The sequence below is a fragment of the Dipodomys merriami genome, unplaced genomic scaffold (assembly GCF_024711535.1).
Source record: "Dipodomys merriami isolate MVZ:Mamm:240054 unplaced genomic scaffold, mDipMer1.0.p SCAF_4, whole genome shotgun sequence".
Lineage (NCBI taxonomy): Eukaryota > Metazoa > Chordata > Mammalia > Rodentia > Heteromyidae > Dipodomys > Dipodomys merriami.
This window is the reverse complement of record NW_027205603.1, coordinates 22,798,983-22,816,011: the sequence shown is the minus strand read 5'-3', so window position 1 is coordinate 22,816,011 and position 17,029 is coordinate 22,798,983. Positions and strand designations below refer to the sequence as shown.

Genomic DNA, 17,029 nt, shown 5'->3' with positions numbered 1-17,029 from the left:
GGTGAAGTGGTGTGGGTTTGCTTTCTACTTTATGGCCATCAGTGCCCCTGGCACTCTCCTCTGTGAACAAAAGGAATCTACTGAAGTCAGCAAAGAAATGAATGCATACAAACACATACTGATCACATGCAGGCTAAGAACTTACAAATATTATTTGCTATCTAAAACCTTTCTCTAATTGTAAGATATGTTGTCCATCTTTCCCATGTGACATTTCTTTTTGGCTGTCTCACAGAAATAACAAAAAAAGGTCCAGTCAAGGGGAATTCTCATGCTTTCCAACAAATCTGTTCTCATTCTGTTTTTTTCACATCTCAATAAATGGCCCATCATCCTATCAAATAGCTCAAGCTAAGAACCATTTGTCTATTTCCTTCTTTGTGACTCCCCACACATATCCAGTCATATGGCTCCATCTTCTTGGGTCATATGAGACTCAGGACCCTTCCGTCACCCTGGACTCAGACTACTACAATGGTCACTTCTTGGACTCTCTGCTTCCACAAGGGTCCTAATTCCTTCCTTCCTTCCTTTCTTCCTTCTTTCCTTCTTTCCTTCCTTCCTTCCTTCCTTCCTTCCTTCCTTCCTTCCTTCCTCCCTCTCTCTTTCTTTCTTGCTCTCTCTTTTGATCCCTTCCCTCCCTCCTTTCCTTTCCTTTCCTTTCCTTTCTTTTCCTTTCCTTTCCCTTCCCTTCTCTTTCTTTTCTTTGTTTTTCGTATTACTTTGTTTTTACTCCGTCACACATACCAGCACTTAAGCCACACTCATCAGCTATTCCCTATTTTTACCTGGCAGCTAAAAATACCTTTCAAGCAGAAAAACCTTATTACTGAGTTGATGAGCAGTCACAGCAAATGCTTCAGCTCCCAAATGTGACTTAAAAGACTCTGGTTGGACTCTTGTCTGGGTTGTCTTGCTGGTTAGGTATCCTGGACTACTTTTGCTTCTCCTAGCTATGTAGAAACTTTTAAAATCACCTCTCTCAACTCTTTACCAACAAACACCAACAATACTGCCTTAGAATGATCATTCTTAGTTTTTTTTTTTTTGTTTTTGTTTTTGCCAGTTCTGGGGCTTAAACTCAGGGCCTGGGTCTCTTTGTGCTCAAAGCTAGAGCTCTATCAAGGTAGACAAACTGTTAAACAGAAAGATACTCCTAGCATTTTTGTTTGAAGACATGGCTATTTAGTAAGATCTTCAAATTAATGTGTTTACAAGAGACTTTCTCCCTTTTAAAAAATTTCTTCAATAAGGCATTTATGAGGGATAATTATTGGTTCATAGCTTCAGTATCCCATGGAGAAAGGAACAAATTTCAGGATGGGAGAAAGGAAGGTGACATCTGAAGGAAATCAGTATGGGCAGGGAATAAGGTAATCTAGTCTTATTCCACCAGAATAAGGAGTCACTAAGGAATTCATTTATTCATTTTCCTTTCTTTTTTTTTTTTTTTTTTGGTTGGTCAGGGGGCTGAACTCTAGGACTGGGTGCTGTCCCTTCTTCGGCACCCTACCACTTGAGCCATAGTGCCACTTCTGGTTTTTTTCTACTTATGTGGTGCTGAGGAATCGAACCCAGTGCCTCATGCATGTGAGGTAAGCACTAAGCCAAATTCCCAGCCCTATTCATTTTCCATTTCTTAGCTTCAGTTTCCACTATAAGTTAGGGGATGAATGCTAATGAATAGTTTTTTTAGGTTTACTACAATAATACTATTTCCATTCTGCTAAGCAAAAAAAAAGAAAAAAAAGAATGGTTAGCGCTAGAGGCATAGTTCAATGCTAGAGTATGTGGCTAGCATGTAGAAGGTCCTGAGTTCTATCCTCTGTACCACAAGAAAAAAAGGAAATAAAAAGAAAAAAAACTATAGTTTTATTATTAAAGCATTAAAAATTGTTGGCATTATTATGTGTGCCAGTCTGGAGCTCAAACTCAAAGACTTGGCATTATACCTGAGTTGTTTTTGCTCATGCTAGTACTTGAACCACAGTGCCTCTTATGGCTTTTTGGTGGTTAATTTGAGATAAGAGTCTCACAGGCTTTCCTGCTTGGGCTAGCTTTGAACCATGATCCTCAGATCTCATCCTCCAGAGTAGCTAGGATTACAGATGTATGATTCTGGTTTCTGGCTCTCATATATTTTATAACATTCAACATGAAGTGGATCTAGAAAAAGCTGTGTTTGGGGCTCTGTTAAAATTTGCCCAGCCTGTTAGGTCGTATCCTTTGCATTGACTTAAAAAAAATTATCACAGTGATTTATAAAACTTCTTTGTGTTGTTTACTCTCTCCTATGCATCATGAGCAACCCCAAAGAATTGCTTTCATGAACAGCAATGAGTTAAATAAAATCACTGAGAAAAGCAATAAATGGGAGGCTATTACATAATAAAATATATTTTTATAGTTTAAAGAATAGTAGCCTTTTTTTTTTGGACAAGTACTGGGGCTTGAATGTAGAACTTGGTCACTATTCCTTAGCTTTTTCACTCAAGGGTAGTGTTCTACCTCTTGAGCTATAGCTTTTTGGTGGTCAGTTGGAATTAAGAGGTTTATGAACTTTCCTGCTCAGGCTGGCTTTGAACTGAACTCCTTAGATCTCAGCGTTCTGAGTAGCTAGCTACTGGTGCCCAGTTAAGAGAACATAAGTGTTTTTACTGAGCCTATCTAATCCTGAACTGGGCCAGTTAGCTTTCAATAATTTTTCTTTAATTTCAAAGTTGGCACCAACTGGGCTACAGCCATCAGGAGATACTAACCTCAGAAGAGGGATACTTGCCAGAGTGAGGGGGACACAGAGGTGACACCTATGGCTGAGGTAAGTAAAGTTAGAGAGAAACTTATTGAAAAGTTTCAAGAGCCATCAGACCTGCTCTAGGAATGATTTTTTAGCAAGAGAGTCCACTAGGAGACACAGATATTTCTTTTTTCTAGAGGCTTCCATTTCTTCTGACATGGTAATTTCTGGAACTTCATGGAAAAACACATGATCAAGCATTTTTTTTAAAGTTTACAAATTAAAGATCTTTACTGTAAAGGAGATCATGGCAAGAGCTCAAGGAAAGTCATTCTGAAAAACAGACCAAAATAAGGGACTCTCCTGGCTGGGAAGTGAGTACTGCCTGTATATTTGTCCTTCTCTGGTATTTGCTGCACTGATGAATAGTCCAAGACTTACCTAGATGTGTCCACAATCAGGGTAAACATTACATTTTCTAATAGTGTTCTCTCATCTATATGTGTACTGTATATATACATACATATAATAGTATATTTAAGAAAGTATACATAAGAAACCATATCACAGAAATGGTGGGACAAAGGGTGGACAAATTCAGCAGTGAAACTCACTAGACACTATGTTGAAAATGAACTATACAACTGAGAGAGGGGGGGAAAGGGTGACATTGTTCAAAAAGAAATATACTCTTTATCTGATTTATTCAACTGTAACCACTCTGTACATAACTTTTACAATAGCAATTTTTTTCTGCAGAAAAAAATCCACATCACTAAAAGTGTTTCCAAGACAAAAATATATATATATATACATATATGTGTATGTATATATACAAATGTATATATATATATTTATGTATGTAAACCTATATATAGAAACATATATATATATATACATAAATGAACACATGGACAAATCATTAGTAGCGGTTAAATACAAGTCTCATATTAATATGATTTGTAATTGAAGGCTGCTTCTTTAAAAAATGTTTCTTTTTCTGTTATCTTTAAATAGCTGTACAAAGGAATTGCCATTTAACAGAGCAGTTTATGAATACACTGTATCTCCATTGATGTCACCACTTTCAACATTCTTTTTTTTTTCTTGACACGGTTTATTTTAATAAAAAATACAGCTGAACATTTATCGCAGATTACATGAAACTATACACAATGACATTCTCTCTGCATAGTAACCAACACTAATGTGTGTACTTGAATTTTAAAATGGATTATTTATAATCCTTTAAAGTGCAATTTATTTAAAGATTTAAGTAAATCAGAATACCTATTCATTTCTTTACTATTTTATTGTTATTGTAAAGATGATATACAGAGGGGTTAATTACATAAGTCAGATAAAGAGTACATTTCTTTTTGAACCGTGTTACCCTTGAATTCTTCAAGTTTTTCCCCTCCTGTTCTCACTCACAAGTTGAATAGTTAATTTTCAACATAGTGTCCAGTGAGTACCACTGCTGCCTTTGTTCAACCTTTGTCCCATCACTTCCGTGTCCCCCCTCACCCTCCCAAAGACAGATAAATGAGCAAACAAGACAAAAGGAAAAGAAAACAAAAACAGCAACAAAGAAGCCGGGGGTGCAGGTGGCTCAGGCCTGTAATCCTAGCTACTGAGGAGGCTCAGATCTGAGAATCATGGTTCAAAGCCAGCCGGGGCAGAAAAGTCTGTGAGACTCTTATCTCCAATTAACCACCAGAAAACCAGAAGTGGTGCTGTGGCTCAAGTGGTAGAGTACTTGCCCTGAGCTGAAGAGCGCAGGGATAGCGCCCAAGCCCAGAGTTCAAACCCCATGACCACCACCACCAACAAAAAAAACAGCATCAAAGAAAAAACCCTCCTGTCTCCATTTCCTGGAGTTCATCTCGATAAATATTATTTTATATGAAGAGATAGGCATATAGGTTTTGTGCCTTTTTGTTCCTTTTCTAAGAATATCCTCCTTTGGTCTCACCCTATGTGAATGCCTAGAAATCAGTAAATTTTTGATAGAACCTTTTGAGGTTATGTTTCTGGTGATGGATGTTGAAGTATGGATTTGTAGCAGAATCAAAATTAAAAGTATATATGCATCTTTATCAGATCAGTCACCTCTTTTACTTGCTTTTAGACAAAGTAAGAATATGAACAATCATCCTGTTTTTATGGTGACTGTTATTCCTCTCCATATCTTCAATTCCAATTTTTACAAAAATATTGAAGAAATATTATTGATTAGAACTTCAGACACCCAAAGATTTTTCAACAGTCATGTCTTCAAATCCAAGGCCAAATGCTATGACTCTCTGATCAAAGTTTATTTTCTTACCAAGTCCAATCAAATGCTATAGAGGGAGTAAATTTTCTGGCTCAGTTTAGCCTAACCCAAGTTCTCCATCCAAATCACTCTAAATTAATTTTCTCCTGTTCTTTTTGATGGTAATACTATCACCTTGTCATAGAAGACCTTATATTCCATTACACCTTTCTTTTTTGTCCACTTAAGAGTTATCAGCAAGAAAGTACATTTCTGAAGTTATTTCCTCATCTGTGAAACAGGAATAATGTCCTTTATTTCAATGTTGTGCCATCTTATCTGTGCTACAAGAAATGTACCACATGACAGGAATATTCATTACTTCAGAATAACTAAATATTGCTTTCTTGCTTTCAAGTATGTGCCTGGATTTAATATACCATAAACATATTTATATGTAATATATCAAAGTCTGTGTTCCAAGGTAAAAATGTAAAGCATTGACAAAAATGTAAAACATTGGCAGTTATTCAGACTTTAGCTTTAAATTCTCTTCAATCAAAAACTAAGCAAAGTTTGGGTGCTGGTGGCTCAAGCTTGTAATCTTCGCTACTTGGGCAGTTCAAAGCCAGCTGGAGTAGAAATATCCATGCAATTCTTCTCTCCAATTAACCACTAAAAACCAGAAATGAAGCAGTAGCTCAAGTGTTAAAGAGTGCTAGCTCAGAGCAAATAGTTCAGAGACAGCACTCAAACCCTGAATTCAAGCTCCAAGACCAGTGCACATGCACACACACACAAAGCAAACAAATCCAAACAAAACAGAAAAACACCCCAAACCAGACCAAGCAATACCAACCAACCCAAAACCTAAAGCAAGCATAGTGAGGCAACCTAGAGACAAACTACAAGGATGTATATTGTTTGTGATACTCTTATGGAGGTAATCAAATGCAAGTGGTCAGATGTTACTTCAGTGGCTAGGGTAGATACACATTTACATGTTTCAGAACATTCTTTTAGGCATTATTAATGCACATTGTTTTCTTGGTAGTAGTGGTGATTGAACTCAGGGCTTTGAGCTTGGTAGGCAAATCCCTCTATCATTGTCACTTGAGCCACACTTCGATCCTAAGAAATTATGGAATGCTTCACGAAGTTGCATGTCACCCTTGGGCAGGAGATTATTTTCTGTATCATTTCACTGTTATTATATGTACTGTTGAAGTGAGTACACATGCATACTATTTGAAAGAGCAGCCTTTGAATAGCACAGATTTTCTAATTGCCATCATTCATTTAAGATATATAATATTCAATGTTGTAATGAATGGTAACCACATGAATTTGCTTTTCCAGAACAATACCAACATTTCTTATATTTGTGTTACTCCTAATAACACAAAATGCAACATTTTCCGGTTTAGTAGACCTTTTTCTGAATAAATAAGTAAATAAAATCCTTTGGCATATCATATATACCAAATTTTGATGCAAGAAAATGATACACAAACCAGGCACTGGTTGCTTACGCCTATAATCCTAGCTACTCAGGAGGCTATGATCTGAGGATTGTGGTTCAAAGCCAGCCCGGGCAGAAAAGTCATGACCAAAAAAAGAAAATGATACACAAAAATAATTCATACACATGGGGAGTACAGTGTAGAAATTTCCCTTGGAAGAACCATTTTTTTTTTGCCAGTCCTGGGGCTTGAACTCAGGGCCTGGGCTCTGCTTCTGAGCCTCTCTGTGCTCAAGGCTAGTGCTCTACCACAGCACCACTTTCAGCTTTTTCTGTTTATGTTGTACAGAGGAATTGAACCCTGGGCTTCATTATGCTAGGCAAGCACTTTACCACTAAACCACATTCCTAGCCAAGCCCACTTTCTTAAGTACTCAGTATGGATTATTTTCCCACCCATGCCTATTTTTGCTACTCACCGAGCCCCAGGTGGGTCTGTGTTCTCTGGGAGGCTCCTCTGCTGGATTTTGGTGCCATCTCTTCCAGGAAGTGAGTAAACTCTCTGTACTATCACTCGGACCCCCACTGTATTCCATGGGGCAGCTCCCAGGCTTCCTAACATGTCTAAGAGAGAACTTCTTAGGGGAGTACCAGCTGCAAGATGCTGTTCTGTCTCTTCATGCCTGTGGCTCCAGTCTATGTGCAAAGTGGCTAGATCACTACATACAACCTGGCCAAGACATGCAAAGGAAGTTGTTTCAGTTTGGTTTATAACATATTGCTCACTTATAAATAATTACATCATTCTGTAATTCCTCAATAGATCTGTGCAAGGAATGAAGATAAAGGAACTTGAGAAGTGGGCAAGAGCAATGTATTATCTACCAATGTAAGCCCACAGTGAATTCCTGCTATTATCCTACTTTATAGAGTTAAGTATTTCCCTTTTTTTTTTTTGGTTTGCTCAAGAAGATAAATGAAAATAAAAAAGAATGTATAGTAAACATTATTATTTTGTTGGTGGTCCTGGGGCTTTAACTCAGGGCCTAGCTGTTGTCCTTGAGTTTTTGTACTCAAAGACAGGGTTTTAGTTGTACAGGGGTAAACGCACTATATTAAATATGTAAGGTCTTATCTACGTGGGTTTGATTACAGAAACTAATATTCTCTAAATAATGAAAAAAAAGACAGGGTTTTACTACTTGATCCACAGCTCTACTTCTGGCTTTTTGGTGATTAACAGGAGATTAGAATCTCATGGACTTTCCTTGCTGTGCTGGTTTTCAACAGTGATCCTCAAATCTTTACTTCCTGAGTAGCTATGATTACAGGAGTGAGCCATCATGAGTGCTAGGCAAAACACTGTATTTTTAAACAACAACAACAACAACAAAAGTATCATTTCATGATGTGCTTGAATGTAGAATCAACTACATTAAATATTTTGCAGGCTCACATATTCTTCCAACTACACTCTATAAGTATATCAACAATCACAGGCAACACTCTTGAAGTGCTTACTATTATCCAGACTCTTTTTTTTATATATACTTTCTTTTTTTTATATATACTTACGTTATCCACACAATGACCAGCACAGCAGACAATATGATTACCCCATTAACTCAGACACAAAGAGACTGCCCAAGGTCACTCAGCATAAAGCAGCCTTTGCTTCCAAAGTGTATGCTTAGTCTTATGGCCATTTTATTGCTATGGTTTCACATTGTATAGCTGTTAAAAAAAAAAACCCAAAACTTGGAGGATATTTAAATGTTACCATTAAATTGACTAGAATGCTCTTCTTTTCAAATAATCCTCCTAGATATTTCTTTTGATAGTCAGTGGGAGATATAAAACAGGGTGAAAGCTGGTTTACCTTTTCTTTCCTATTTTCCTGTCCTCAATCTGGCAATCTCAGTACTGTGTTTTGTGGTGAATTCTGTAACCCAGAGATATTGGCTCCCAGAGTTAAGTGTATCCCCAGGCATGTACTGTGCTCACTTACAGTGAATTTTAGTAGTTTCTCAAATTAATTTTAGCAGATAACCATGGCTCAGGGTAAAAAATAGTTTTAAAAAATCTCAAGCTTATGTAGCTTTTCATATCTAGGGATACAGATATTATGGAGAATAATAAGTTTTTGAAAAAACATGAAGAAGTGTTTACATTAAATGCTTAGATAATTAGAAAGGAACAGAGAAAACAGATATTTTCTTCTATTTTAGTAAGTCAGGAACATGAAATCCATAATCACATGCTACCTGAGCTGGCAAATATTCAATTATAATAGAAAGATGTGGTAGGTAACATATATGTTTTGGAGAGGAAAAAATGTATATAGACTCACACCTAAGATCTTTCTAATCCACTCACAAATAGTATTGCAAACATTAGCCATCATAGCCAATGAGACTTTACCTGGTTTTTAGGTGAATTATTTGTTAGATCCTTAATTTGAAAGATCTGGGCCAAAGTGATGCTTCTCCTTGGTAGGGGTGTATACATTTCATGAGTTGTTTTTGCATCTTCTTCAGCAACCATTTTCTGGCAAAAGTAAGCATTCAGAATAATAGGGAAACTTCCATTTGGTATAATAAGTTTCTGCCTGGAAAAGACAAATTTAGAGGCTTATTTGTAATTTGGATTCATCTTGTATTTTGATAAACCAGGAATGAAAAGAGCAATGACACATTTGTTATAGATAGCTAAGACCAAGCCAGTGGACACAGTGACAATGCCCAAAATGATAGACAGATAAACCCAGGAACAGTCCACAAAGTAATAGTCATCTCCAACAACAGACAGCTAGGACCCTGCCTACAACAGAAGAGAGTAGCCCATAATTCTCAATTGTGACCTTCGGTGGAGCTGATCTTACTTTAAGAGTTTAAAGAGCCAGCAACCTGGAAACAGAAATGGATGCTGGCAAAAAAGAAACCCCAGAAATAGTTACAGCAAAGCAGAAAAATCTTTTGATAACTCTACTACAGGGAAAAATCTACTCATAAAATACTCAGGAAATAACTACAAAATTTCAGGCATATAACTAATGGTGAAAAACCCAATGTTTTGCATCTACTACAGAAACAATCACCTTGATTCAAGTTAGTGTCAGAAGTTCAATTTAGTACCTGTTTGCCAATGCAATAAGGCATGAAAGAAAAGAGACTAGCTAGTGCCAGTGGTTTCTTTCTATAATATTAGCTATTCAGGAAGCAGAGATCTAAGGATCGAGGTTAATGTAAAATGTATTCATGCATGGATATATTAGAGTAAAACCCATTAATTTGGGCAATTATTATGTTACTAATAAAATACAGATGTAAAAAAATTATTCAGGCCCATCTGGCTCACTTCAATCTCCTTTTATCTAGTGAGTGTACGTACAATGCTACTACTGAGAGATGTTATAGTCCAAGAGAATCCTCTCAGAGTTGTTCAAGCTTTCCCAAGAGAGGCAGCTAGACTAGGGGAGTAAGTCAGGGTGCTTGAAGGGAAAAACTCAGACTGCTGTACAACAATCTCACTATGGTGTCAGTAGGTTGAACTAGGATGCCACACTACAATACTACAGAGTTTCTGCAGAAAAAACGTTGTATCAGTTTTCTTTATTGACAGGAAGAGAAACTTTTAACTTTAAAAAAATTTATATCCATTGAATCAGTTATTTTTCTAGATAGCATAATCTTTCCATTTATATCTATGCTATCATATACTGGTAACTGGTATGGCCTTTATAATAATCTCTGTATGAATCTGAATGCCACAATATTATGTGTCAATCAAAAAGTTTGAGGTGTATCATTAGGGTATTTGAGGTTTTTGGATCATAGTTGTTTGAGGAACTTCCATACTCATTTCCATAGTGGTTTCACTATTTTACATCTTTTCCACCAACAGTGTATAAAGTTTCCTTTTACCCACATCCTCAACAGAATTCATTAGTTTTTGAGTTCTTGATGTTTGCCATTCTGACTGTGGAGAGATGAAATCTTAGTGTGGTTTTGAATTGCACTTCCTTTATTGCTAAAAATGTTTAAGAATGAAATGTCTTTTTACTTTTTATCACTGTCAAACGTAAAATACCTCATTAACAACTTGTTTAAGGAAATCCTCAAATTGGTGAGAGGCACTAACTTTTACTTTCCTATTAACTTGGTCAAATACTTTCTATGTTTAGCGACTATTTAGGTCAAGAGTGTGTATTGGGCACTGAATATGTAGGTTGGGACAATGTGACTAATATTAGATTACGATAATACCTTCAAAAGCAAAGTGAGGGTTGGGTACTGGTGGCTCATACCTGCAATCCTAGCTACTCAGGAGGCTGAGATCTGAGAATCGCAGTTCAAAGCCAGACCAGGCAGGAAAAGTCTGTGAGACTCTTATCTCCAATAAACCACCAGAAAACTGGAAGTGGTGCTATAGCTCAAGTGGTAGAGCTCTTGCCTGGAGCTAAAGAGCTGAGGGACAGCACTCAGGCCCAGAGTTCAAGCCCCACAACCGACAAAAGAAAAAAAAAAAGAATTGTAGTTGCCAGAGTAACATCATCCACCTTTTATTTTCTTTTTATTGAGGACATGCTTGGGATAAGCCATTCAATTTCATTTACAACTCAGTCTCAATTGAGCCCCACCAGCCAGGATTGGAGGTAGATATTGTACATATCTCCTGCCCTCCAGAACAGGTTGTTATGCAGCAGACACAGTGTACAGGTGAGGACATGGTGATAGGTACACTGTGGTAGCCATGTAATGTGTGTATGTATTTTGTTTACCGGCTTAATAATTTTGGGGAGAAAATTCAGTTTGTTGTTCAAAAACATAACCCTTAGAAAATGTTTTTGGAATAACTGTCACCCTTCTTGCAGCTATCCCAGGAAAAGTTACCATTTTCTTTGTGTTTTCAGTGACTTGTTAAAGTATCTATCTCCACAACCATTTCCTGAACTTTCAGAGTTACAGCAGCTGTTTCTTGTTTTAACTTTAACACACTCGCTCTGCCTCTCTCTTTTCCTCCCCCCATCTTTTTTTTTTTTGGTCAGTTGTGGGCCTGGGCACTGTCCCTGAGCTTTAGTGCTCAAGGCTAGTACTCTACCACTGTGAGCCACAGAGCTACTTCCAGTTTTCTGGTTGTTAATTGGAGATAAGCATCTCATGACTTTTCTACCTGGGTTGGCTCTGAACTACAGACCTCAGATCTCAGCCTCACAAGTAGCAAGGATTATAGGCATGAGCCATCAGTGCCAGGTTCTTTCCTTTTTAACTTGTTCAACAGCATGTGACATTTGCAAAGGACTCAATAAAATGTTTGCTATATGAATGACTATATAGTCTGTATATAAGGTCTCCAAATTTGTTTCTTGTACTTTCTTATCCAGCCCAGCTCCACACGCCTAAGAAACTGATAAAAACACTGGATTAAAGGACTGTCATCTGTGATTAGTATGCTATTTATAAATTCTCAGAGTATACTTTAATTCAATTCTTAAGAGGAAAAAACAAGAACCACTGAGGAGCAGACCATAATTTACATGGTTTGTTCTGTTTGAAGAGGAGAGTATAATTAATAAATTGACACACTAAGTTTCTCTATAATTCTCTTTACAAACCTAAGTGTCCTAAGTGTCAAGACTGAATCTTTCCTTTCTTGAGACATATGGTCACTGGAAATGAATTTGAAGAAGGATACCATGTATTTCTGGTAATAGCTATAAGCTTCATTTTCAAGCTTATATACTATTGAAAACTTTGCTAGAACTTAACAGAAAAAAATATAAATAGCAAGTACGAAGAAAGAGGAAAAAGATAGTCTGAAGTCAGACCAACTGGTAATTTCAGTGTTGTGGGCTGGGAGTGTGCCTTTTAGAATACCTGTGCAAGGCCCTTGGTCCACTCTCTAGAACCACCAAAAAGGTGGTGAGGGATCCATGTTGGAAGTTTATAGTCTTATTTTATTTTGACCAAATAATTTCAATTTTCTGAATCACCTTTTCACATCTAATGTAAGTATAATGCCTACCTAATGGTGTTGCTGTCAAATTTTATGACTACAGTAATATGTACAAGCAAGCCATGAAGACACACACACATACACACAAAATGTTTGGAATTAAAGCAATAGCCAATATTACTAGATAACTATCTAAAATATCTAGGTTAACTTAATTTCTCTAATGAAAAGGAGGTTATCATTGAAAAATTAGTTTTTATTTTTTTAAGGTTCATGGATGTATATTCATTCCTATATACAACTGTGTAATTCTTAACAGGTTAAGAATCAATACCAGCTGGGCACTGGTGGTTCACGCCTATAATTCTAGCTACTCAGGAGGCTGAGATCTGAGGAAAGTCCGTGAAACTCAAAACCAGCATAAAAATGGAAGTGGTGCTATGGCTCAAGAGTGCTAGCCTTGAGCTGAAGAGCTGAGGGACAGTGCCCAGGCCCAGAGTTCAAGCCCCGCAACCAACAACAACAACAACAACAACAACAAAAAAGAATCAATACAACCTGTTGCAACAATGAGAAGTACAAATTGTCATGTCAAAAACAAGCTTTACAATGTCGGTGGGGGGGAGGGGGGGAAGGATTGGGGGGGGAGGGAGGAGGCTGGGAAGGGAGGTGAAGGGTAAACAAAGGAGGAGGCTGCAATGCTTGGTAAGAAATGTATGCATTATCCTGCCCATGTAATTGTAACCCCTCTGTACAGTATGTTCACAAATAAAATAAAATGAAATTAAAAAATTAAAAAAAAGAATCAATACAAAAGAGTAATCAGAGATAGGGAGAAAATTTAAAAAAGTTCATTATAATACTATTATAGTAAAATATAACAAAGAATCTAAGTTTCTAGGAAAAATAGAAAACAATAAACAACCATATAGGTTGGCATTAAAATTCTAATTCAGAAAATATTTGTTACAATATTATAGAAGATGTTCCTGTTTTATTATTAAGAAGAATAGACTGACTAATATGAACTATGTGATCCCAAGAGGGCAGGAGTATATACTATTAATTTAAATTTTTTTAAATGAGAAAGTGAATAATCTATACTCCTCAAATTAAGAAATTTAACCCCACAAGAAAGAATTATATACAGGTAGCTTGGTGTCTTTTTCACACAATATTTTGGGAAGGGGGGTGGTAGTGGTCTCAGCATACTTCCATTTCTGCTTTTTTGTTGGTTAGTTTAGAGACAGAGTCTCAGGGACTTTTCTGCTAGAGTAGGTTTCAAACCATGATCCTCTAGATTTCTGCTTCCTGAGTAGCAAAGATTATAGATGTAAGCTGTAGGCTCCCAGCTAAAAATGTATTCTTCAAGCCTGGATACGTGAGATCACAGTTCAAGGACGGGCTGGACAAATAACTAAATAATCTTTGAGACTCCGTCTTGACCAATGACCAGTGGTAGTTATGCATACTTTTCACCTCAGTGATTCAGGGGAGCACAAATAGGAGAACCATATTCCAGGTCAGTCCAGCAATAAAGCAAGAGCCTATCTCAAAAATGACCAACACAACGGGAAAGTGGCCCAAGTGGTAGAGCACCTGCCTACTGAGCATGAGCTCTAAGTTCAAGCCCCAGGACTCTCTCAAAACTGTATTCTCTAACTCAAATAATACTCAAATCAGTTTTTTCCTTTAACAATAAACTGGCTTGTTGCTTTGATAAATTACAATTTCCTATGCTCAATTGAAAAACTAAGATTCAATCTATATCCCCTAATAATTCATATATTAGATAACATTATATATGCATACACATAATATTGTATATACATGCTTCAAATTTAGATTTATACTATAATAGCAAGACCTTTGTATATAGTTTGGTTTATAAATCCAGGACTCAAATGTAGTATCTAAATACAGATACTATATTTTCAGACATGTTGCAACTAATACATATTAAAAAAAAACCATGTTGCTACTAGATACCCTAATGCTGTGATAGGCTTCCATATTCATAGTATTTTTGGCAAAGAATTATACTCGTTTTATTCACAAGCAGAAATCTTTATAAAGAAATCCAAATGTTTGTTTTAACTAGTAAAGTGTACAGAGTAATCCTAAAAATTGCATGCCTTAATATCAGTTATGAGAGGTATCCCTTTAAGAATCACCCCAAGTAAATTACAAAGCATATCCTAATATAAATCTAAATACATTCCCATGCTGCCAGCATTACTTTCCCAAACAGTCTTAAGTTCTTATTTTAGTTTTTGATATTTCAATGTAACTCTACAACAGAAAGTTTCAAACATGCTAGATACTGATGGCTTCATCTGTAATCCTAGTTACTCACGAGGCTTATATCTGAGGACAAGGCAGGAAAGTCTGTGAGATTCTTACTTTCAATTAATTACCAAAAACCTGGAGGTGAGGTTGTGGCTGAAGTGGTAGAGCACTAGCCCTGAGTGAAAAAGAGCTCAGAGTCAGATACAGTGCCCTGGATCTGAGTTCAAGCCCTAGATCCAGAATGCACACATACATGTGTACACACGAGCACACACACACATATGCACATGCACACACACACACACACACACACACACACACACACACACACACACACACACACACACACACACACACACACACACACACACACACACAAGGAAGAAATTTTCAAGTGTTACCATGAACCATAGTCATATTGGTAACCCCAGGTAATTAATTTCTGAATTAGTAGATCTGAGAGTGAAGTCCTCTAATCTGCAATTTCTTTTATTCCTTCCCTTTCTTTATTTTTTAAACATTCAGTACTGGGGATTAAACCCCTAGTTTCTTCCATATGAGGCACATGCTACCACAGAGCTGCACTTCTAGTCCTTGTAAAGGTCTCCTCGCATATTGATTTAAACTCCTTCAATATTTGTCCCAAAGTGATATGGCTGGGTCATAAGGTTTTAGTTTTATGAGAAACTACTATATTGGCTATTGTGGTTGCACAAGCTTCCATTCTCACCAACAGTGTATTTCCCCAAAGCTTCACCAACATTTGTTGTTTTCTAGATGTCTGAAATTCTGACTTGTGGGATAGAATATTAGTATAGATTTAGTTTACACTTCCTTTATGGCTCAGTATGTTCAATATTTCTGTATTTGTTCTTCATGTATTCTTTTCAGAACTGTCTGTTTAATTTGATTGTCCATTTATTAATTGGATTGGTTTTGCTGTTCAGCTTTTTTGAGCTCTTCGTATACTGTAGATATTAATCCTTAATCTGAAGATTTTCTCCCATTCTGTAGGTTGACATTTCCTTCTGATAATTTTTGCTTTTTCTAAGTAGAAGTTGTGTTTTTTTCCAACTGTAAAATGAATGATTTAATCAGTAAAGGCACCAATGCATCAGGTTCACAAAAAGATGAGACTTCCCATTATACACAAAAAAATTCTGATAAACATAATAGAGAAAACTCTAGTAACTTAAATTTGCCTTCACATAAATGTATTAAAAACAAACTGGGGCTGGGAAGTTGGCTCAAGCAGAGTGCTTACCTCGCATGCATGAGGCCCTGGGTTATATTCCTCAGCACCACATAAGCAAAAACAGCTGGAAGTGGTGCTGTGGCTAAGGTGGTAGGGCACTAGCCTTGAGTTGAAGAGCTGAGCAACAGCACTCAGGCCCAGAGTTCAGCCCCCATGACCGACAACAAACAAACAAACACACACACACACACACACACACACACAGAGGACAGAACTAAAGCACACAACACAATAAACATTACTTTAGTTTATACATGCCTTAGTTTCATCTCTAAAGCCAAGATAGTAGCTTGCTCTTGTGACATGAGGGAGATAAAAATAATAGTGTTCCCAAATTTTGCCCATTAGAAACATCACATTTTTTCCATTTCTCTGGATGTCTTCGTGTATCTGACCAGCACAGTACATCTCATGAGACTCACAGCAGACCACCCCCAGTTAAGCACTGGCATGTCTCATTCCAAGAATGGCTCACCAATCACTGATGGTCCCTGTTCCCATTCTTCCAGGTAAGAAATCTCAAAGAGTTAAAGGCTAGGGAAGACCCTGGGTTGCCTCCCCAGTGCCCCCCCTTCCCAAATACGCACACAAACATACACACACACACACACACACACACACACACACCATATAGATATACATACACATACATATATACATGACAGTTTTATTCAAGTATATATATATACAAATGCAAATATATATACATAACATATATATGCACACATATATGTAGACCTATCAGTTATCTTGGGCTTTCCTTTATCCTATCCAATAATTCCACACCTCTACAGATTCTTCTCTCGAATGTCTCTGAAATATACCCAGACCTCATATTTTTTTAATTGTGAAAATACTGTACAGAGGGGTTACAATTACATGGGCAAGATGAGTACATTTCTTATCAAGCATTGTAGCCTCCTCTTTTGTTTCCCCTTCCCATCCCATCCTCCTCCTATCCCCCAACCCAACCCTCCTCCTCCACCTACCAAAGTTGTAACCCAGCCCTCATATTTATCACAGAGTAGTAGTAATCCAGTTTTCTTACCTCAACCTCCTTCCAGTCAATTGACA

The 17,029-nt window shown here is 37.1% G+C and overlaps 1 protein-coding gene and 1 pseudogene across 3 annotated transcripts in view; both read right to left on the bottom strand.

Moving 5' to 3' along the window:
- The window catches only part of Spidr (scaffold protein involved in DNA repair), a 319,993-nt gene that overhangs the window by 106,530 nt on the left and 196,434 nt on the right, over positions 1 to 17,029 (bottom strand). For 2 of the 3 annotated variants that reach the window (XM_069990683.1, XM_069990685.1), the window contains 2 exons: positions 8,878 to 9,064; positions 6,936 to 7,186 (listed from right to left, as the gene is read on the bottom strand). In XM_069990683.1, the coding sequence (XP_069846784.1) occupies positions 6,936 to 7,186; positions 8,878 to 9,064 (438 nt within the window). Of the gene's footprint in view, positions 1 to 6,935; positions 7,187 to 8,877; positions 9,065 to 17,029 lie in introns of those variants that run through there. The other variant, XM_069990686.1, reaches the window with a different exon arrangement.
- On the bottom strand, positions 6,130 to 6,229 carry LOC138806378 (U6 spliceosomal RNA; annotated as a pseudogene).